Raw genomic sequence first — 22,781 nt, 5'->3', positions numbered from 1 at the left:
TATTGTGGGTGACTGAGACTTGGGTGTCCATGGGCTGGGGAGTGGATAGGGGGTTGTGACCCACAGATTTTCATCAACAGAAAAGGTGGTTTTATGTCCTCGACATACATGGCTTCTAAAGGGCAGCTGCTATTCTACAGGAAATGAGGGACAAATCCACCTCAGCTTTATAATTTATATTCCAGGACAAGATCAATACCAGTAATTAAGTGACTCGGTAATTTTCAGCAATTCTCCCTCTGATGCAGAGATCTCTCACTGCTCTGAGCTATGGAATACATCCTTCCTCCATCCTTCCTCATCCTGTCTTGTGTCATCTCTGCGCAGCCACTGCAAGAGAGCTCATGCCAATGCCAAGAGCAGAAAAACAGTAAAAGCCAAGCAAATCAGTTTCTTAAAACTTATTTTAATATCCATATCTCATCTGTTGGGTAGAGCCAAAACAGTCTGGCCTGGTTTAAGTTACAAATTCTTCATACACTTTAAGTAAATGAACAATGTGGCAATAGGGTCTGTTATTGGAAGTGAAACCCATCTTAACAAGGGAAGTGTTGCAGCCAGAATTCTACCAGGGTTCTTCCCTGCTATCAGCCCCAAAAAGCCGTCACTGTCCCCTGGCCCTGAATGGGTGTCGCGTAGCAGGAATAAATGCTTTTGACACAAAACTAATCACACCCACAGAGATGCACACACTGGATGGCCAAGAAACAATGGGACCAGGATAGAAAAAAACCCTTTTAGAATTCTCCCCGACGCGGACAGATACCAAATCACCAGGTTCGGCAAATGGGATGAAGCACCAACCCTGATTTCTCCTGACAGAGGCTTAATTAAACATGTTGAAGCTCCTTGCTGGACAATTAACTTCTGGCTTAGAGCAGCAGGCATGGAAAGGGCTAAGAGAGGATGGCTGAGGATTTAAAAATGCAGTATTTCTGTTCTTTGTATAAAACACTACAGCAGTTTAGACACCACCCTAAATGCAGCTGCAAGGGAGTAACTCCAATTAAAAGCCCAAGAGTCATTAAAAAAATAGTAAGAAAAATCAAAGCAGCAGAGTTCTCCACTTCCCCGGCCTGTTGCTTAATTCCAACAGACTGCTCCATTTCTCAGTTAACAAGTTCCTGATCAGGTTTAAGCACAGTATTTGCAGATGATGGCTTACAATAAGGCGGACAAGTAGCAGTTCTGAGTGCACATGATAGAGAACAGCACTTGCCACGAGATGCCAGTGGGGTAACAGAGTCACCCAATAGGTGCCACAGCTGTGGGTACAATCCTGGAGCTGTCCCACAAAGGATCCCCCAGCCCACAGTGGTCCAGGGACTGGGTTGCAAAGTGCGCACAGGGTGGTTTGTTTTTTAACCAGCATCCTGAATTGCAGTAGTGCAGGGCTCGTCCCCCCCTGGGACAAACCCTACTCCTTGACACTGCATCTTTAAATATTTCTGGCTAAGAACACCCACCACATGTTAGGAAAACTCCAACCTGGCCGCCACATGTTCAATTGCTGCGCTTTTTGTGTTTTCAGTTTTCCTTCTATGTGGGAGGGAAAAGGAAGCAGAGTGGGAGGCTCCCATTTCACAGCAGGCAGATCCAGCTGAAGGTATAAGACCCCTCCATGCAGACTACATGAGGGAGACAATAATTAGGGTGTTTGCTCCTTTCAAGAACATTATCTCATTCCCTGCCGTCTGAAATCGGATGCAGTGATGGCACCAAGTTTCATGAGTCAGCAAGTTTGAAATTGTTGAGGAAGAGAGGAAGCTTTGCTGCCAAGTCACCCAACAGAGAGGAGCAAACAAGACTTCAGCTTCAGAACACTCTAACATGAACAAGATCAGTAGAGAGCTGTGTGGGCACAGATCACACCTGTGACACCTGAGCCATGCTTCAATCCCCACCTGCTCTCTGCCTGCCAGCCAAGATCAGGCTCACAAGTGTGGAGAGCAATATGAGCATGATGGGTTGGGTCTGCAAAAACAACAGCACTTCAACACATTAAAACGGTGCAACTGTTGTGAGAGCGATGAAGCAGCAGCTGAGACCTTGTGACAGCCTGAGCTGTGATCCATTCTGATCACAGAATAACGCAGGCCTGTCCTCCCAGGGCTTCACCACCCTCCTGAGAAGGTGAATCATTCCTAAGAGACCATCCCAAAGGAGCAGAAAGCCGCACCAGCTGCAGAATGGACGCTGCCACAAACCTGCTAATACGGGTTTCACTGAGACCAGAAAACTGTTTTCTTCCAAAAAATTGTTATTTTAAAAAAATTGAAATTAATTAGGGGTAAAACACTAACTCTAGTGCCATGAACAGGCAGGATCAACTTTTTTCCCCTCCAAAGGGCAAAGAGTCATATACCATCCCCAGCTGAACCTTGGTGCTTCGAGCTTTTCAAGGAGATGTTACCTAAACTTTATTAAAAGAAAAAGAACAATGTTTAAATATCAACACTGGACTAGCCCAGTCTTTTTCCAAAGTCCACATTCTTCATATGAAGCACACACGGCATCCTGGATTCCCCAAGGCTGCATGTTCAGAAGTTCACAGTACGTGGAACCATGTCTTTTTGTATTTTTTCTTGAGTTTCCCCTCCTTGTTCAGAGCAGCCACCCTTTTGTGGTCACTGACAGGATAAACCTTAAGCCATCTCCTATCCACATGGCTTGGCCTAGATGCTGAAGGCTTTCTTGATGAGAGTTGATGTTGTCATGCTCTATGGATGGAAAAAAGCAAGGGAAAAAAAGCACCTGGTACAGGTTTCTTGAGACCCTTGTGGATTCCTCTGTTCCAAAGGTGTTTCTGAAAGTCTTTTTGCCAGCTTCTCAAGCAGTTTTTGGCCTATTACTCTGTCTCAGTTTGAAGAGCTGTTATTAGATGATCCAGAGGTTGATGCAATTGCAGCTCCAGCTGGGCTGCTTGTGGATACAGATTTGCGGATGTGAGGCAGCAAGTAGGGGTCACAGGCCAGCTGCTGGACATCTATCCGGTCCTCCTTTCGATAGGCCAGACACCGCCTGATGAACGCCTGCAGCACCCCAAAGCCAAAGCAAGAATTAGTTTCTATTACAGAAACAGGAAGCTTTTGATTCTTTGGGAGCAGGGCCAGTGTGACAATCCCAGTGCCAAAATTCCTTCCCTAGACACAGCCCAGCTCTTGCACTAAATTTAATTTTGGACCAGGAGAAGCATGGGCAGAGGCACCCAGTGTTCAGTGCTCAGCCTGACAGCTGCAGTAATCATGGAATCACAGAATGGTTTGGATTGGAAGGACGTCATAGCTCATGTCATTCCAACCTCCCTGCCATGGGCAGGGACACCTTTCCCTAGACCAGGCTGCTCAGAGCTCCAACCAGCCTGGCCCTGAACACCTCCAAGGATGGGACATGCAAAGCCACTGATAGGTGAGCATTAAACACAGGACTCCTGCTGGTTTTATGAAAATCAGGAGGCTGGAACTGCCTGTGCTGCCTGACCCTCAAGCAGATTTACCTTTGCTTCTGGTGTGACTACTGGTTTTGGAGGGAACTGCACCTCAGTAGCTTTCAGGATTGTGTTCTCCTGCAAAATATCCTGTTGTGACTGGTTGTGACCGAAGGGCTAGCAAAAGAAAGAAAAAAGTTGTTAAAGGTTTGTGACAGGCATAAAAATCCCATAGCTCTACTGTTTACCATCACCTGACATCAGCATTTTTCCAGGCAAGCAGCCCACAACTGCTGGGAAGGTGCTGCGGATACCAGAGGACCAGGACACATTGCTCCCATGCTCAACTGAACAAAAGGGATCAAGCTGGAACATGTCTGGCTTGCCCAGCAGGGATCTCCACCTGCTTCCAGACCTTGTTGGTCTGTTACAGCATTTGTCATCCATCTGAGCTGGCAGAGATTCACCCACTCATCTCTGCTGGGCTGGTTCCACGTGTCTGACTGACAGCACTGAGCAGCACGTGTGTCAGCCCCAGCTTTCACAATGCTTAGTTACCAGGGACTCCCAAAAAAAAAGAGCCCATGGACTCCTTTCCCTTCTCCATCCTATCTTTCCTGTTGTCATAAAGCTGACAAATGACCTTTTCCTGATCCATGCTTTTCCCTTCCAAATAAGCCATCCTAAAATCTTCTAAAGTGGGTCTTTGTACCTACTTTTTTCCCCCCAAGCACCTGCAGCCATCAAGACCAACAAAGATTCAGGGCATGGAAAGTGTCACAGACAAGACCAGAGCAAAAACCTCAGATGACAAATGACACACCTGTCCTGCCCAAAACAGCCTCAGTGGGAACATGTCAGGTGGAAAGAAGTGTTCTGCAGAATGTCTTTCCTGAAGGAAATGCTAAAGGTGCACAACACAGCCTAGTCTATGCTCCCCACTTCCATCAGCATGCACTCTGCCCTGAAACTGATGGCAAGGAGATAAGGGAGCACATTCTAAGTCTGTGGAGAAGGAAGCAGAAGCCTGGGTTGCCTCCCAAAAGGTTTAGGAAACACCACTAAGAAAAGAAATTAAATGCCTTCTTACCTTTCTGCCATATAGACACTGATAGAAGATGACTCCCACTGACCAGACATCAACTTTATTTGAAATCTTTGGAGGTTCTTTCCCAACCACAAAACATTCTGGTGGCAAATACCTGATTAGAAGGAAGCGTTAAGAAGTTATGAGCAGCAGCTTCAAGTATTTTTGATTATTTCCTTTGGAACAGAAAATTCTATGGTAAAATACTGGCTTGGGACTCAAGGGTCCAATTTAATTCCTGTGCATTCCTGGGCCAAGATCACCAATGCCTACTCCTTCTGGGAACAGTGATCCCAAGGACTCTACAGAGACTCGTGTTCTGAGCTAGTCAGCACAGTCAGTTTCTTTTCACCAGAGCACGTAAAACAAGCCCATTCTCTTTTATCTTCAGAACTCGTATTTGCTGTTGAAAGGGCTTGGCCAACAATTCCACAATGAAAAGCACACAGCCATATTTTTAGAAACACAACCGCAGATGACATGCCCCAGTTAAAGACACTCAGCTTCACTCAGGGTCCAGCTAGTTTAATTTTTAGGAACAAAACAAAGCTGTACAACACATAAAGGCTCAACAAATTTTCTGTTGCTCATGGTGACAGTTTGCAGCTTGGGTGACATCTAAGAGTCACACTCGGTGGCACTCACCAAGGGTCTGCTCTCAGCCAAGGGTGATACAGTGATACTTGGCACAGAAGATAAAGAACTGCTGATAACATGACATTCAGGTGAAGCTCTGGCTATAAACAACCGTGAGATTTACATATTTTTCGAGAGCTAGCTATGGATTTCACCTCCTTATTTCAGAGGAATAGTCTTTTCATCTCCCTGATGCACCTGAATTTCCAAGTAAGTACAGTATTTCCCTCAATCTTGCTTAAGATGCGAGACAGAGCCACTCTGGATTGTGAAAGAGCAGCCAAGCTCCACTCCAGAGCTCACCATCTCAGCAGCATATGCATCTTTTCACCAGCCTTTTGAATATGAGCTGGTTTTCAAATGCTGACCTGTTGAACAGTGAAAAGCTGCCAGTCTCAAAAGGAGCTGTGTGAACAACAAAAGCAGTTTCCAGGGTCTCAAACATCCAGTGTATCAAGCTATCACAGCTAACAGCAGCACACACAAAGCTGGCACACTTCCAAAGCTGTTTATAAACTGTTCTTGATCTTAACTTGCAAGGGCCCCAGGCATTGCTTACCAGTAAGTACCAGCACCCTGCGATGTCAGCTCCATGCCATCAACTGAGTTGTAGCTGTCATCATCCATGATTTTGGAAAGTCCAAAATCTGTGATTTTTATCTCTCCACATGCAGTACCATTGACTAGAAGAATGTTACCTAGACAGAGGAAGGAAACAGCCCTTAGGACACACATTTAGCAAGAATAAAATTGCATTGAGCCCTGCACTGCACAAGGACAAGGGACCTACAGTGAACTGCACACCAGATGTTTTAACTCTCAAAACCTTGAACTTCACAGACAACTCTGGGACTACCAAGTGCTAGAGCTGATCTGCTCATCTTGAATGACCTAGTGACCTCATATTGCTTGGAGCCTCCAGATCCTGAGCCCTATTAGCCAAACGAGCTTCAAGCCCTGGCTGTTTTGACCCCTCCCAAAGGTCTTGTTGGAAGGACAGGTCAAAAAGGAGGATTAAGGAGAGAAGTACACATACACAGTTATGACTCATTCTGCCCAGAGATTCTGACTTGCCCTGTCTTCTCAACATGCCAGAAACTCTCTCCTTCCTGACAGTGCTCCCAGTGACTTGCTAAACTCAAAAAGGACAATTATGGCTTAGGCAAGTCTTTCATAAACCCATCAAGAAGTCAGATCATCACTGTTTTTCTCCAAGCCTACAATAAAATAGCAAAACTATGTGTGATGGCAGCAGATGAATCACAGCTCTAGGCAGCTGCAGGCAGAGCTCCGACAACTTGGGAACAGCCAGGGAGGAAACGGGGTCACTACAACCAGTGCAACAGCACCATCTCCTGTACACATTCCTCATGCTGATGCAACAAACCACATCACATACCAGTTACACAATGCTGATGAGGTGTCACCAGTACAGGGAGACAAGCCAGGGATAACTGCCCAAAGAGATGGATGAATTTACTGGACTAGGAAAAAAGCTATGTAGCCCATATGCATCATCCCAAAATGGAGCATTTCCATTTTCTCCCTTGTGGCTCTGCCCCAGTGGTAGAAGGGAAATATACAACACCATTTGGGGAGGATCTTCTCCCCAGCAGATGTAAGGGAATTAACTCAAAGGCAAACCTGAGCCATCTGACTGTGTGTCCTCAGCTTTGGGAGCTGACACACAATATGAAAAAAACAAACATTTCAAAATTAGCTTCTGCCATCAAATTCTCAGCCGGATGATTACAGACAGAACAAGCCAGAAGAATGGGAACATGAAGCACACCACTAATTGTGGGAGCCTTTATGAAGCAATAACAAGCTCTCAACAGCAGAATACAAGCAGGACATTAAGAAAACTAACACAGCCACTTGGTGGTTCAAGGTCTCATTCTTGAAAATGTTACGCCTCCTTGTTTCGTGTTGCAATTCTGGCAGAAAACACCCTTTACACATTTTCCAAAGGTTTATGGATTTTTTCTTGTTGCAAGTTAGCCTTCTGAGACAGCCCTGTCTTCTTTTTGCTGTCTGAACAAAGGAAACTGCCTCATATTACCTGTAACCCATTACATTTTCTTAGCATCCTTAAGCATGCCAGCACAGCATACCTGGTTTAAGGTCATAGTGTATGATGGGAGGTTTGATTTCATTTAAGTATTTTAAAGCATTCACAATCTGCATGATAATGGATCGTGCCTCTTTCTCTGACATCAGCTTGTGCTGTTTCAGGTAGAAGTCCAGATCATTCCCCTCACAGTATTCTAACACTGTACAAAACCTGAAAGAAAAACAGGAGTTGTTGCAATTAAGGCACCTGATAGAAACCTGAACACTTTGTTACTGCTTGTCTGTAACTCACCCATTTGGCCAATATATTAAATTAAGAGTCCTTCAGCCTATGAATCCCTTTCTAAAAGTAAGCTACCAGGAGCACAGGCCTCAATGCTCAAGAGTACAAAGATCAGAGATTCCCCATTAAAGACCCAGAGGCTAAAAGCTGTATCAGCTGTGGCATTTGCCCAGGGCCAAGAGCAGGATTTACCAGTAAAGCACCACATCTGACAGAATATACCACATTAGTTTGTGAGCTGGAGTCTCCAGAAAACCAGTGTATGCTGGAAGTACACCTTCGTTATCTCTGCAGCAAAGTCTAACATTGGTGTGGACACCTTCTGGACTTTCCTGAAAAGGTTTAAATACTTTGCCTTTAGTGAATTGGTCAAACCATGGGAAAGGACAGAGCAACACAACTTACGAGTCAGTATCCAGTGAGAAGTAGTCGTATAGTTTAACTATTCGAGGGTGATCCAGTTCTTTGTGAATTCTGTACTCTCTACATGCATGTCTGAAAACAGCAAAGTCTGAGCATTAGTCATACAAGTGACTTAATTCTAATTTCTCCAGATAGTGAATCCAGACACACCACACAGCATCCAGCTTCAATGAAACCCATGCATGTTCCTCAGACAGCTTGAGACAAATCAAGTGAAGGAGGAACTGCACAGAACAACTCTTGAGAACCACAAAACCCCAGTGCAGCTCCAACCCTGGCAATGCTACAAAATAACTCATCTTGATTAATGGTACTGCTTGCCAAAATAGAATAGCCTCATAAATCCTTAAGAGATCCTAGACAGCTGAATACAAAAATCAGCGAGTTCTAGAAGAATTCCATGACGCTCAGCAGCCTAATTTCCAGGCTTCAAATTCAGCTGAATTTGTCCCAGTGACTTGTTGGGGAATTAAGAACACAGCTTTATCTTGGAAGTCCTATAGAGAAGGCTTGGCTGTCACTCTGAAGAGTTATCTAAGCCATGGCATTTGGGAACAAGAGCTACCAACAGCAAAAGGCTTCCAGTAAAGAATTTCTTCGAAGTATTTATTTAACCCTGCTCTCTGTCAGGCTGAAGCCATTCCTCCTTGTCCTGTCACTGCAGGCCCTTGTAAATAAGTCACTTTTCATCTTTCTTGCACACTCCCTTCAGGTAGTGGAAAGCCACAATTACGATCACTGATTCTATGGAACAAAGGAAAGGGGGAGACTTCCAGAGAGCACAATTCAGGTGTGTACCTGAAAGATGGAGAGGAAAAACCAGTTCCCATGGAACTGCTTAAACATTTCAGAGAGAAGCCACTTCATCACTTTTCTCACAGAGCACTGATGCTTTAAAATGCAGAGGCACAGGGCTTATACAAAACTTTGTGTGTGCATGCACACATTTAAAACATTTACAATCTGATCAGAACGTTTGCAAATAGCTACTGGGATAGAAAGTGGCTTTTGAAATGTAACAAAGGCAGGAAACAAAACTGGCAGCCTGTTCACCGGCACTGGATAACCAAATGCAGGAGGAATTGGGAAACATTGATGTCTGCTTTACAAACTCACTTACTTGTGATAGTTTTCTTTCTTCTCATCCCTCCAGTTTTTATTTAACTGGTGTATTTTCACAGCTACATATCTCTGTTCTGTTAAATCAAATGCCTGCAGAGAGAAGAGCTGAAAATCAGTAGGAATCACAGGCTCAAGTTAATACTGCAAAAGCAGACAAGCTCTAACACCAATATCCCCACCGAGGAAATCAGCATTAAAACAGAGTGAGGGAAAAGCAAACCCACATTTTGATTTGATAAGTTGCACTAATGAATTCAAGCAACTTTGAAAACAACTGAATATTCTGCACTTTGATCTGACCTTCCCCACGGGATCTAACTCGCACTGCATTGATTTTGGCATTTTACTACCAGAGTTACAAACGGACCAGGAAGACCAAATTACCAAAATACAGTCAGTTGTTATACTGGGAAAGACGCTGGTATTATTGTCCCAAGTCCAAAATTCATTTTCTACACTTGGATTAATAAAACACAACCAACAAAATACAGAAGATTTTTCAATGCTTTGTTTCACACTGGTAGCTCAGCTCTCCAACTTAGAGCATAATGTTTCAGCACATATAAAAGCTGGAGAATTCAAGAACTTAGCAGAGCTGTGTGATCTTGTGCTTTATCCTTCCCTCCACCTCTTTATTATTTAAACAGTCCTTAATAAATGGACCTCTAAAAATGCACTCACAGAGCAATGCAGAAATCTTCTACCTTGCCTGAGAGCATCAACAATAATATAATGATTTCCAGGACAGGACAAAATGCTGTGGTAAGCAAACAGGCATAATGTGTGTTCATCTCAAAAGTTGTCTACTTAATTCCTAATGCTTAATAGATTGGCCAAGAGGAAGGGCTAAGCACTTCTTTGTTTTAATAACAGTTACAGCTCTTAAGAGCAGGCATGTAGGAAACATTCATGCCCTCTTGCTTTCATCTGTGGAGCCAAAACTTTCTGCTTAGTCAGCAAAGCAGTTCAAAGTACTTAGACACAGCTCACACTTCCCCATCCCCTGCCCCCATCTGAGCAGTCTAGTCCCCTTAGTTTAGGTTCTATTGTTGTGCTGCATCAAAACAAAGCACCACGAAGTTTCCAATATTTGCACTGGCACAATTATTTCCATTATAGACAAATTCAACATGAATTCTAAACTTTTGAGTACAAATGGGGAATTTCTGAGAACTGGAATAGCTCTAAGTGTAATAGTCAAATAACAAGCACCAAAGTACCCCAGGTCTTGGCTGTTAAGTGTGTTGACACCAGGAATCCTCAGCTCTAAGGAATTCCCAAAACTACACACACACACTGCCCCCAGTCTGCCATTTCAGAGGGTAAAATGAAGGCACAAGAAAAAGAAGCACAAGAGCCTTGTACCCTCAGGAAGTACAGGCTTTGCTCTTATTACTGGAGTTATTTTCACTTATTTACAGAGATGTTCAGACTTGCTGTGCCATCTCAGTAAGGCTTAGCCACTGCAGGTATTTGTGCGTAGAATTTGAAGAAACAAGTGGTTTTCTTCTCTGTCCTAACAAAAATTGAAGACTTGGTGCAACACTTTTTGACACACGTTTGAAGGAAATTTGACCCCTGAGGGCAAGGCCAGCACCTTGAAAATCTCAACTCTGAGGTATAATCCAAGCCAGATGCACCATGACCTTTGTATTTCTTTCTTCCCTTCATAACTCATAAAGCATTGAGAAAACAAATGTAAAAACTCTGCTTCCTGCAGATCTAGATTACAACAGATTGCCACTTCCAAGTTACCTTATATACTTCACTGAAGCCACCTCTACCCAGAAGATGTAGCAACAAATATCTATCATTTAGCGTTGGATGGTCTTTAAATCTGGTAAGAAAGACACAGTTTAAGAAGACAGAAATAATGACCTCCTCTGCACAATAAATTACAGTTACTGCACATCCAAGAAATTACGTTTTCACTTTTAGACAGAGAAATATAATTGTGTTAATGACTGACAAATTTGATGCTATTTGATCACTGCACCAATGAAAGACTATTTAAGGGCACCTTGGTGGACGTGGAAGCCTGTCTTACATGAACTTCAAGCTATACCCGTACCACCCCACAATCAAGTGACTATTGAGTTATAACATCAATTTAAAAAGGATTAAGTAAAAGATTATGAACACTGTTTCTCGTTATGAAGAAAACAAAAAATTACTTTAAGTTCTTATCCCTGAATCCCATGTGCTTACTGTGAATTATCTTCATTGTGTATCCTTTTCAATTCCCTGATGTGCAGATTTCTAACCCTCTCTAGCCGTTCCAGCTCTGCCTGGATCTCAGCTTCTTCCTGCACAAGGAAAAAACAAAAAGAAAACACAACACTCTGTAAGGTACTGCAGGTAGTGTTTCCACCTGACTTATGGAAATACAAAGGCAATTCCATTTCTGAAGAGGTTATTGGCATAAAACTTGTCTGTGAGATCAGAGAGATGGTCAGAGTCAATTTGCAGTCATGTGGCAAGTAACAGGAATGAAAACTGACTGGGCAGTTCTGTTCACACCTACACAGACAGGAGGAGACATATCTTTACACCTCCTTGTTTATAGCATTTTGTGTAATTAAGAAGCCTTGTTGCTGTGGTCTCACTCTTTCCATGAATAAGTGCCATGCAGCTGTTTTTTGAAGGAATTTCAATTCTGGTGGAACAAGAGAAAGAAGACAGCCCTCAGCAGTAAGAACAGGGATGTCATGATGACACATGGGATGGGGCAGCATCTGGACAGGATGGGAAGTGTGAGAGAATGACATTATATTCTACTAGTGGTAACTGCTCAAACAGGTCAGAGTGTTGCTCAATGTCACATGGAAGTTCTGACATCATGTTTGTCTAGCTGGAAGTTCTGATGCCCTCAAAAATGACATGAGAATTCACATCACTGTGGCCAGGGCTGCAAACCTCAATTCAAACATGCTCCCTGAGCAGTACAATTTGTGTATGTGACTCAGGGGACACTGTTACCCATCTGTCTTGTGACTCCACTCCTTCCCTTTCCAACTGATTCTATTTTTAGACATAAAGAATGAGCCAGTTTCCAAACGTGGAGAAGGATAAGCACAGCTTCAGACAATGCCTCAATCCCAACACATTACTTCACTTTCTATTAAGGTAAATTTCCAAATGGATTCCTCCATTCCAGAGTGGCAATGTTATGCCAGGATAGATGGACCTGCAGTTAATCCCCTGGAGCAATATGGGACCTGTAGAGCCAGTATGCCAGCAGCATTCTCCTGCCTATGTCACTTCTCTTTGTTTACAGGTCAATAAAACATAACGGGCAGACTGCCAGCAGATTCTGGGTGTGCAGTAACTTTCCCTTCCACAGAAAATAACAAGAAGTACAGATGCATTTATGAGGCCTTGCATTGAGCTTGTGTGCCAAGGCGACAGGAAAAAAACTAAACACAGAGCTCGAGCACCACCTGAGAAAGGAAGGGGCGCTCCAACAAGACATTTACTTCTTCTTTGGTTCCTTTCCAAAACAAAACACCTTGGCCTTAGCAAAGATCACACCTAACCAGGAAATGGCAGAAGACATCTTTTCTCCCCAGAATTTCAACTGTTGAAGTGTCCCAGAAAACTTATTTATAGGTCACTGCAATCACTTTCAAGGTAACCAACCGCTTGTCTAAATATAACCTTACTTGCAGGTACAGTTCCTACTGAGGCCAAGAGAGAACAAACATGCATTGCCGCTGCCTGAACAGGACTAGTTTGCAACAGCCCAAGAGATTTTATTGGAGTGATAACATTCGTTACTCAATATTACAAAGAACTGAAAAAGTCAATGACTTGCATTTTTTTTTTGTGTTTTTACAATTTTCTTCCCTTGATCCATTCCTTACTGTTCCCTCATGTTACACACATTCAGAGTTGACCACCAGGCAGGTCACAGTGACAGAAAGGTATCAAAAAAGTAGAATTTCTGCATGAAATCCTAACTGTAAGGATAGAGAAAGCTATTTAGTGAAGCAAAGAACATCTTCTATGAATATCACCGCCCCAAAAAAACTATTATAAAATTCTGGCTATCTCTTTCAAGTGCAAAACCCTCTTGATTATCAAACGAGTAGTGACCTCTACAGAGAAATGCTCTTGTATTCACAGAATACTGCACAAAAAGCCTTTGCTGCAACTAGCTCTTACCTTTTTAAGATGACCTAGTCGGAGTTTGAAGATTTCCTCCTGTTCATGGTATTCTGCTAATGTTAACCTGCATGAAAAAGAAAGACTCAACATATTAGGTTTCCAAACATCATCGAGTGAACAATCTGCAGAATGCACAATGCCAGTGGAAGTAACAACTCCACAGAGTAGATCAACAGCCAGCACAAAAATTTTTAGGTAAACTCAGCAACCTATATATTTTAATAATCAGTCTAAAGGAGAACAAAACCTTAAACCTCAACAATATCCATTAACTTCAAATTCAAGTACCTAATAACGTCTATCTAGGCTACTGACTGACTTTTAAAGAAGACAGCTAAACCATAATCTAAATACAGAAAAGTGAAGCTCAAATATTCCACATCTTATTTTTCCATGTAAAGTTTGCTTTACTGACTCATTTTCAAATTTTTCTTTGTAATAAAAGCTGGATAATTCAATCCAGCATTCACTCTGAGACTAGAAGCACACCTGGCCACACAGCCACTGCAAACAGAGCAAAGACCCGGGATTCAGAACTTTTTCCTGCTTCAGGTTCTGCCAAGTAGCTTCCAGGGAAACCTTTTGAAATCTACTTCACCATATTTTTGACCTCACATGTAGTTAGGAGAAGCAATGTGATAAGGGGAATAATCCCTATTTTATTGATAGTAAATTATGTGCAAAGTTTCTGCTCTAGGTGGTTGGTCAAAAGAAGTTTCATAATGTTTTCGACCTCTTTTCCATGCCAAGCATGCTACGTAGGACAAAGAAAAGCCTTACACTAAAACAGTGACAGAGCCCATCACTAGTGAAATGCAATGACACGCTGAGGTCTTTAGGACTAGAAAAATGAATCACTATATTAATTGTCTCATTACTACCATCGAGGAATTTGGTAAAAGTATCACACGTGAACATAAAGCTGTGACATGCTTATCAGTTGTATCTGCTCACTCTGTAAACAAGACCTGCATATGACAGCATACAAATACCTTCTCTTAAACCTAAACTGAGTTCAAAGCACATCCCAGGAGGATTTCTGCAACAGCAATTATGCTCTACACAGTACTTTCACACAAGGTTAGTGCAGGAGGCCTCCAGAGCATCAACACCTCAACTTCTTTCAAGGGGGGACCGAGTCCTGTGTCTGTGCAGGGAGACCTTACTCAGTAAATTGAGAGGAGAGAGCATTCAGCTCATCAAGTGCTCATCTTGAAATGCCCCAACTTCCCTCTGTTGATAATGCAGAGAGTCCAGGTACTTAAAACAAGTCCTAAGGCAGTTGTTACCTGATAAATTTAATGAAAAACTCATAAACCAAGTTCCCTATGAAAGAATCTTGAGCAGAAGGAACTGCTTATTACAAATTAAAGATACATAAAAAACAAAGTCAGTACCAAAGATGGCCACATGTTGTCTCATTTCTTATAAAACTGCTGATTGCCCTGAGGATCCTTAGGAGTCCCCCCCAACTCAGAATATTCTGTGACTCTATGATTCTAATTCATGTACACAGTGTGAATTTTAATTAGATTCACATAATCTAAAAGACTGTCCCAAGAGTTTAGGTCTTTGTGATTCTTTGGTTGCTGTTGCTGTATAAGGAACAAAGAGTAAACTGAATAAACCAGCAACAAGGTTTGCAGATATGTTTGTGCACAAATAACAAACACCATCAGTCTACTCATTAGGGCAGAGATGTAACGAGCACCACCAGGCTAACAATGCCCAAAATAGCTGTCTGTCACAGCAACCATAAAAGAAGTCAAGGGGGCTCTCAGACAAACACCGCCCTGTTTTCACAGAAACATGCTAGAAACACCCTACCTACCTCTAGCACAGCTGAAGGCTGCCCTAATGAATCTCAACCAGCCCCAGCAGAATAATGAAAATCTTCTGAATGAAAACTCTTTTCTCATTCACAGGCTAGAAAACTCATTTTGGGAGAGCTTGTGTTTAAATTTGCATCACAGAACCTTCCTCTCCTTTTTAAGACACAGCAGCAGCCATAAACCACAGAAGAACCAAAAATCAAAATGGAACTTGGCTGTCTGCTTCTCATTCAACTTTTAGAAACATTAATATTTAAATTGCCTAAAAAATCAGCCTCTGTAAGAGTTCCACAACGAAAAGCCTCCCTCCAGAGGTCATAAAACTTTGTTCCTGATACACAATTGTCCAACAAATGCACTTACCGGATAACTAATGATTAAGCAAGTTGTCAGTCAGTCCAGTTGCAAAAACCCCAGTGTTTTTACATAAGCTACAACACTCCATATGAACCATATCCATACCCTGGGCAAGCAGTTTTTATCAAGTACATGACAAGAAGCTTTTCTAAACCACAAAAATATCACCCTAAAATGTATCAGTGAAGAATGATAAACCAGTAAGAAACAGAGAAAAAGTCTTGGGAGCCCAAGAGGCTTCCTAGCAGAGCATGGTAAAGCTGGATTATGCCAAAGCAGGCTCACAGCACAAGCAGAAGCATCACAGATGTGACCAGGATTCCCAGGGCACACCAGGACCCGTGCTGCTATGTCTCCAGAATAAGCCACGCTATAGCTGCAGCAGACTGCTGGAGAAAAAGAAGCCCACAAAAATAGGGAAAGCTCATCCTGCCCTTTGGAAGTGAAAGGTTACCACAGTGAATAGCAATATTTCAAAATATCAATGTACAGACATTGCATTTGCTTCTCCCAGCTCAAACCTGGCAATAAAAAGGATGACTTTAAAGTTTTATTTAATTATTTTCAGGCTCCCTTGGCCAGAATGAGGGGGAAATGTCTCCAACCAACTTAGTTATTTGCAGAAAGCACACAGTGCTCTCCAACACAACCCACCTGATCTGCAGGCACCTGTATCCCACTCAGGAGGCACAGCCCTGGAGCTGAGGGCACCCTGAATATCAGGATTCATACAGCCTTGTGCCATTTCTGCTGAGACTGTGAAGGCAGTGGGAGCTTTTGCTTCACAAGACCAAGAATTCAAAGGGCTTCTGGAACTTTGAGGTCAAGTCAAGCCCAGGAGATTTAATAACAAAAAATGAAAAGTGTCAATGAGGGTTATGGTATTAGCCTACAGCAATAAAATGAAGTCTATAAAGGGAACTAGGAGAAGGCAGGGCTAAGTCTCTGACTAAATGTATTTCCAACTCACAAAAGCTTGTGAAAAAATAATGTTCTCAATTTCTTTCAAGCCCCAGCTTTACTCTAGAATATCAAGTCTCTTAGAGCACCAGTAACTTCAAAAGAGGCAGGGGGAAAAAAAACCACATGAGAAGAGTAGCACTTCCACCATTTCCCTGAGTCACGTATGTGTGAAGAACTATTTTGGAGAACAGACCAACGCTCAATGCACGGTCTGTATAGAGAGCATCTTATTGCTTCAGCATCCCAAATGAATGGTTTCAAAACTCTTAACTCAGAATTCTCCACAGTAAATATACAAAAAACAAGGCTTTTAAATGTGTACAATTTTGTTTTCCTTAAAAAAAAGCACCATGTATACCCTGATACTGATATCAATTCTGAACTTACAACACTAAAGTCAGAGCCCACTTTTCAAACCTGACCAGAACAGAATACTGAAAAAATTACTGGACTCATAAAAAAAATAAAGTTAAGCTCATACAAAGTCTGGACTCAGCAATGATCCTTATTTTACTTCAATGAAAACTATTTAGAACTGGAGTAAGATGTTGCTGAATGCCAGGCTAATTCCACAACATTCATTTCTGCGTGGAGTGAAGCCTGCAGGCAAGGGGAAGCTTCCATTTCCCATGAGATATCTTGTGCTCTAATCAAAGCATGTGGCTTTGCCATGCACCAAGAAGGCCACAGAACCTACGTTTCATTTTCTGCTCCGTTAGTCTTGCTCTTGCGCTGCTTCTGCTCGGTGCTTGCTGGAGGGGTCTGGCCCATTGCAGGTGGCTTCCGCTTTGCTAACATTTTTCGTTGTCTTTCTATTTCTTCCCGCTGGGAATTTATCCTTTCCTGCTGCCTGAAAAGCAGAGAGGAGAAAAAACATGACAGATAACTCAGGGTGTGCACTTGGTTGTCTTCAGCATCTGTTCTTACTAGATTGGACCCATGAATTTCCAATCAGTTGCACTTGTAAGATTTGTAACAAAATATTTTTGTACAGAAAAGGGAGATGCGCCAAATATGATGAGTCAGAGTTTTAAAGGTATTTTTACGTAAAACGGGATTCTTTTCCTGGCTCACAGAAATATTCCAGTAAGTGAAAGGCTTAATTCATACAGAGGACATCCAAAGGAGTTACTAACCCCATGGAAACCTAGGATCCATGGCAAGTCACTAACTTTCCACACACTTTTTCCTAAAAGCCTCTGTTCAGCATCTCAGATTTTCCTGTTAAAACTATTCCTGAAGTCTGGCACTGTCTGAGAAAGTATCCTTACACTTTAAAAGTACAACTAAGCTATCCTAAATTCTCTGGAATGTAACCAACATCATTCCTGATTTCACTGAGGAACTGTCACTCCTCCAAGATAAAAAGATTATCTGAAACATTTTACAGTGATAAGAGCACTCTTGAAATTTCAAGTCTAAATGACCTAAGCATTTGCTTACCTATTTCCCTTTTAAAAAGGGACTGACACTGCAGTATTCCAGAAGTATTTTTTTCCATAACTTCCAGCATAAACGAAGGAAGAATTATAAAGTCCTTAATCTGTGCCTAACAAGAGCTGCACCTCCCTATCAGACTACAGAGAAGTGGTGTGATTTTAAAGGATCACACATAACTCTCTAGTGCAATTAATTTGCCAAGTCCTACTTAAAGGTCTAGGCCAGGTGGGAATTGACTATTTCCATTAACATCCTGCATAAAGGGTCTCTGATCTTCATTTCCAGGTTTCTGCAGCCCCTTTGATCACTGTTACCAGAAGGCACAACAAGTTAAATAGTATGGATTTTCTCTTTCAAGCTTCTATACTTTCTACTTAAGGGAGGGGGTGGGGGAAAGTGCAAGCTAATTAGTCTTCTTTAACTAATATATGCAAGGATGCAAATCAAATTGACTGACTCACAATATATGTGAGATTTTGGTCCACCCCTCCATCCCAAGCACTACACAGCTGGGTGGATGCACTGAGGATTCCCAACAGGTAGCAACAGTTGGCCCAGAGGCCAACTCAAACCACTTCATTCAAGTCTCTGGAAGTTTCAGTGGAAATGGATTTCTCACTTCAGTGTGAAAAAGTTCCCCACTATCAGGAGTTCCTATCTGATCCTTCCATGCATCAATCACACCATTCTCACATTCTGACATGCAAGACATCACACACAACTGCCTGTTTTTTCTTCTTTTTATGCCTCTGAAGTCAAAGGCAATCCTGTTTGTCCTCACTTGATGAGGTTCTGGAAGGCATAGCCATCTGTCCACTGCTCGGTGAAGGACGCGCCGTGCCGCACTGTGGTGAAGTGCCCCAGCCTCAGTCGATCCTGCATGCTCTTATCTCGGCATGCCATCTTCTCCTGCTTTGACTGAAAGCAAAATAAAGCCATGTAAAAATACAAGCCATAAATTACTAGCTAAGGGCTGTGCTGCATTTTAAATCTCCATCAATTCTTTCCACTTTCTATCATTTCAGTTCTGATTATCTGAAACCCAGCTGAATATCATTGATCCAATTATTGCTGAGGCTTCATACTGGTCTGGCAGCATTTGTTCACCTCCATCACGACATTTCAGCCTCACTCTTGTCTCCTGAGGACTACCTGGGCAGCTCACCCATCCTATGATCAGTTGAGATCAGCCTGGCAGTAGGCTTAAAACTGTCTCTTTGTATCAGTAGCTCAGACAGACTGCAGGCCCAGTTCTAACCAGGCCCTTATTTGGGAGGTGAAGAAACAAAATGTACCTTGAATCGCTATTAAGACTAAGATACAGTGATCAGCCAGCTCAGTCCTAGTCTTCTACGTGTCCAGAAGTGACACAATCTCAGCTAGGTCACCACTCTGGAGAGGGGAGCCCTGCTCAGCCAAGAACAATCAGCTCTGTGACAAAATCAACTCAAACAGACGGCATGTCCCAGCCAGCAGCCGGGTAGTTTTGCCCATCCAGTACCCACAAACAATAGGTATAACTGGCCAACAGGTGAAAGAGCAAACAAACCCCCACACTGTTTAACCATCAGGAAAGCTGGAAATCTTTCCATAATGAACCAGGCTGGATGCTCGTGAACCTGGCACTGTCCCCAGTGTGTTTTTAGTTACACAAAGCAACAATCTCCAACTTTGCCATTTGAAAGGTCTAAATTGCCTGCCCATGTCCCAGAGCATATCTGCAATTCCACTGCACAATGGGACATTTCTCCTGCATTCCCAGAGCTGCACAGCATTGCTTTTCAAGTGTACGGGTTTCCAAATCAAGCAATGCCTGCTGCATTTAGAGCGCTTTCATTTAAGCAAGAGATCACTCTGCCACTGTGGAAAGTGACCAAAACTGAACATTGTGAACCACTTCAGCCTTTGGATTACATTCCTGTTTGCAGAGAAGTAATTCAAGACAGAATTCCAGTTATCGTTTATCACTGAAGCAACAGCAGCAGGTTTTTACTGCTAAGAAGACAGAGATGTTTCCAAGGACATGAACTGTGGCTGCAGAGATGTCCCCTGCTCACCTTTTCTATAAGAAGCTTCTTGCTCATTGTTACACATCGATTCAACCGCTCCTTGTACTTCTCCAGCATCTTTTGCTGCTCGTCTATCTGCCGTCTCAAATCACAGTTGGCCTAAAAATGAACAGAGAACAAAGCCTGAGACTTCAAACCACTCAGAAGAGCTAAACTAAGCATCACTTAGGAAGAAGTTTCTCCAGTGAGCCATGTGGATCAGATTAAAGTCAGCAAACCAGCAGGATAAAAGAACAGGTTTTGTTTAGCAAAACATCCAAGACAAACTCTTTAAGTTTTTAACTTGCTCACACCTTAACACCCCTCTAGAACAGGGAAGTTCTGTCATGCTGGTTTACACGTAAGGAACTAGGGTACAAAGAGACTGAAGACAAGCAAACGTATTGTAATTTTTTTTGTTGTTGTTAAGCATTTAAGACCTTGCCACAGCTACGAAGTCTCAAAATAGCTTAGTCATTGCTGGACTATCCTCCCACTTTAGCCATAATACTGGCAGAGTAAAAGGACAGGGAAACTCTGTATTTTCAGGTAAATTCTTGTTTGAGTCACTTTCCATCAGCCCTTCTACACAGACTGCTCCCAGTGGCAGCTGCTGGTTCACACCACCACAGTATGCAGCAGGACTGTACATGCAACCACTTTCATTAACAGAGCTAAATTTAACCATTTCCCTTCCAACTAATAGTCTGGTAAAAGCAAAAATAAGAATTAAAAAAAAACCAAACAACTATTTCCTGCCTCATGGATTGTTTCCCACAAACACACATGTGCCCCATGTCTCCAATGAGCTTGACTGAGCTCTTTCAGGTGCTGAGACCACACACACAAAGCCTTCCCTCTACTCCCTTTAATGTGTTTTCTAATGCTTTCCAACACTTCACAAGAGCAGCCTCTCCCAATTGATGAAAGCTAAGTCAATTAGAACTCCTCCATTAAAACAAAATCCTTGATTTGAAGGTATTTATCTTTTACTGAAGAATACTAATGGGTTAAGAACTTTATTCTTTTGGTTTGGCCAAAGGATATTCTCATCTCTATACACGTCTGATTCTCCTCAATGAACATTTCAGAACACTGCTTCCCAGGCTACTGAGAGGCTAGTGAGCATGCTGCCAAACGGAAGGCAGAGTCAGCTCCTCAGGACTTAGAAGAGGGTAGTAACTGGGTGGAGGGAAAAGGGAGTCACCATCCCTGGAAGTGTTCAAAAAACATGCAGATGTGGCACTTGAGGACATGGTTTTGTGAGAACATGGTGGTAGTGCTACACTGATGGTTGGACTTTGTGAGCTTCAAAGTCTTTTCCAACCTTAATGATTCCATGATTCTGTGAATTCTGCAGAGAAACCTCTTAGGTTAACCCACAAAATACACAGGCGTGCAACAGATCAAAGGAAGGCCAGCACTGCTGAGGACACAAACAATGAGCTACAACAACTCTGCATTGTACATCCCCAGACTCTGCTTAGGTTCAAGCACGCCCAAACAGTGTCCCCAGGCCAGACAATTATCCTGCTGGTAAGGGATTATTGGATTTGTTTTACCTTGCAAGTGTTGGTTCTACACCTGGAATACAAGCCCCTGCTCTGCAGCCTGGCTGGCACAAGCATTCTAAGCACCTTTAAATAGCAGCATTTAGAAGAGTTGCCCCACTTTAAATACTTACTCTTAATAAGTCATCTATCCTCCCCTCCTTCTTCTCCAAGTCAGAGTTCTTACTGTTTTCTAGTGCAGATATTTTTTCCATTGTGAGGTCAGACTGTAGGGAAAAATCACCATAAACCATGTTTAATACAAATGGATAATGTTTCAATAGTCAGCACTAAAGTCCCAGTGTAACCCCCTGCTGGGTCTCAGAAGAACTGATCCCCTGCATCCTGACATTCAGGGGAAGAATGTTCTCCATTATTAAATTTGTTGTTGCATGGTGGGCTCCTCCAGCACAGGAGGTGCAGTCAGCCAGCTCAGAGCTCTGAAGAGCATAAACTGGTAACTCTCAATAGCCTAAAATCTCCTCTGTGTCCTGTGAATTTTACATTTATAGCTGAGTTTTGCACACTCTTTGGTGGTCTCTATGCAGGAGAGCTTGCACAGAAAAAAGGCTTAAGAGAAAAACCCCACACCAAATCCCAGTATTTAACTGGAGTTTCAAAATTATGATCTTTCATGAGCACACACAACCACCAGCGGACAAAGACAACACCTGCAGGCTCTAAAGCGGTCCTGACAAAAAACACAGGTACTCATCTTAAAATAGTGTAACAGATTGCCAGCAAGAATATTGGGCACAAGCTTTTATTTCTGATAAACTGATGTATTAGTACCCACTGGGGACAGGAGCTTTATAGCTCTTGACTGAAAACTATCTGCAAAGGTTTATGGGATGCAGAACATCTCAAATACCTTCAGTGAAGCAATGAAGTGAGACTTATACCTAAGAACAGAAGATACACACTATATTCTTTGAATATTTCAGATTCAGCACTCCAATTAAAGGGTGGCGAAGGGGAAGGAGTCAGTATGTACCTGAATACAGAATCTAAAACAGCCAAGTCAACACAGAGGAAACTCTCCAGGATTGTACACACAGATTTCACACTTGTGTTAGCAGGCACCTATTCCATTTTTGAGAAGAGATTGCAGAAGCTTACCTGTGGAGTTGTTATATAACTATTCTCCAAACTTCAAGTTTGCCTGGAAGCCAACACCATGGAGTAAGAGACAAACTTGGCTAACTGTTGCTTCTCAACATATGCCCAAGTATGGAAAAGCTCAAACAGAGCTCCTGCCAGCATGGCACATCAAGCAAGATGGGTCTAAAATCCCAAGAGACAAGGAGGTCTGACTCAACTTGGTGCATGCTTCCTTGCCTGCAGGAAACACTTTGCCATGGGAGGCACCATGC

General features: G+C 42.7%; 1 protein-coding gene across 7 annotated transcripts in view; it reads right to left on the bottom strand.

Moving 5' to 3' along the window:
- Nucleotides 1–386: 386 nt before the first annotated feature.
- The window catches only part of TLK2 (tousled like kinase 2), a 43,294-nt gene continuing 20,899 nt past the window's right edge, over nt 387–22,781 (bottom strand). For all 7 annotated transcript variants that reach the window (XM_041399025.1, XM_041399028.1, XM_041399027.1 and 4 more), the window contains 14 exons: nt 21,543–21,635; nt 19,868–19,978; nt 18,592–18,728; nt 17,068–17,220; nt 13,216–13,282; nt 11,260–11,357; nt 10,807–10,888; nt 9,050–9,141; nt 7,912–8,001; nt 7,265–7,434; nt 5,710–5,848; nt 4,518–4,629; nt 3,497–3,604; nt 387–3,032 (listed from right to left, as the gene is read on the bottom strand). In XM_041399025.1, the coding sequence (XP_041254959.1) occupies nt 2,859–3,032; nt 3,497–3,604; nt 4,518–4,629; nt 5,710–5,848; nt 7,265–7,434; nt 7,912–8,001; nt 9,050–9,141; nt 10,807–10,888; nt 11,260–11,357; nt 13,216–13,282; nt 17,068–17,220; nt 18,592–18,728; nt 19,868–19,978; nt 21,543–21,635 (1,626 nt within the window). In that variant the 3' untranslated portion in view covers nt 387–2,858. The remainder of the gene's footprint in view (nt 3,033–3,496; nt 3,605–4,517; nt 4,630–5,709; nt 5,849–7,264; nt 7,435–7,911; nt 8,002–9,049; nt 9,142–10,806; nt 10,889–11,259; nt 11,358–13,215; nt 13,283–17,067; nt 17,221–18,591; nt 18,729–19,867; nt 19,979–21,542; nt 21,636–22,781) is intronic.

The sequence above is a fragment of the Onychostruthus taczanowskii genome, unplaced genomic scaffold (genome assembly GCF_017590055.1).
Source record: "Onychostruthus taczanowskii isolate IOZ18803 unplaced genomic scaffold, ASM1759005v1 scaffold152, whole genome shotgun sequence".
Lineage (NCBI taxonomy): Eukaryota > Metazoa > Chordata > Aves > Passeriformes > Passeridae > Onychostruthus > Onychostruthus taczanowskii.
The sequence above is the reverse complement of the archived record's forward strand: the minus strand, read 5'-3'. Positions and strand labels throughout refer to the sequence as shown.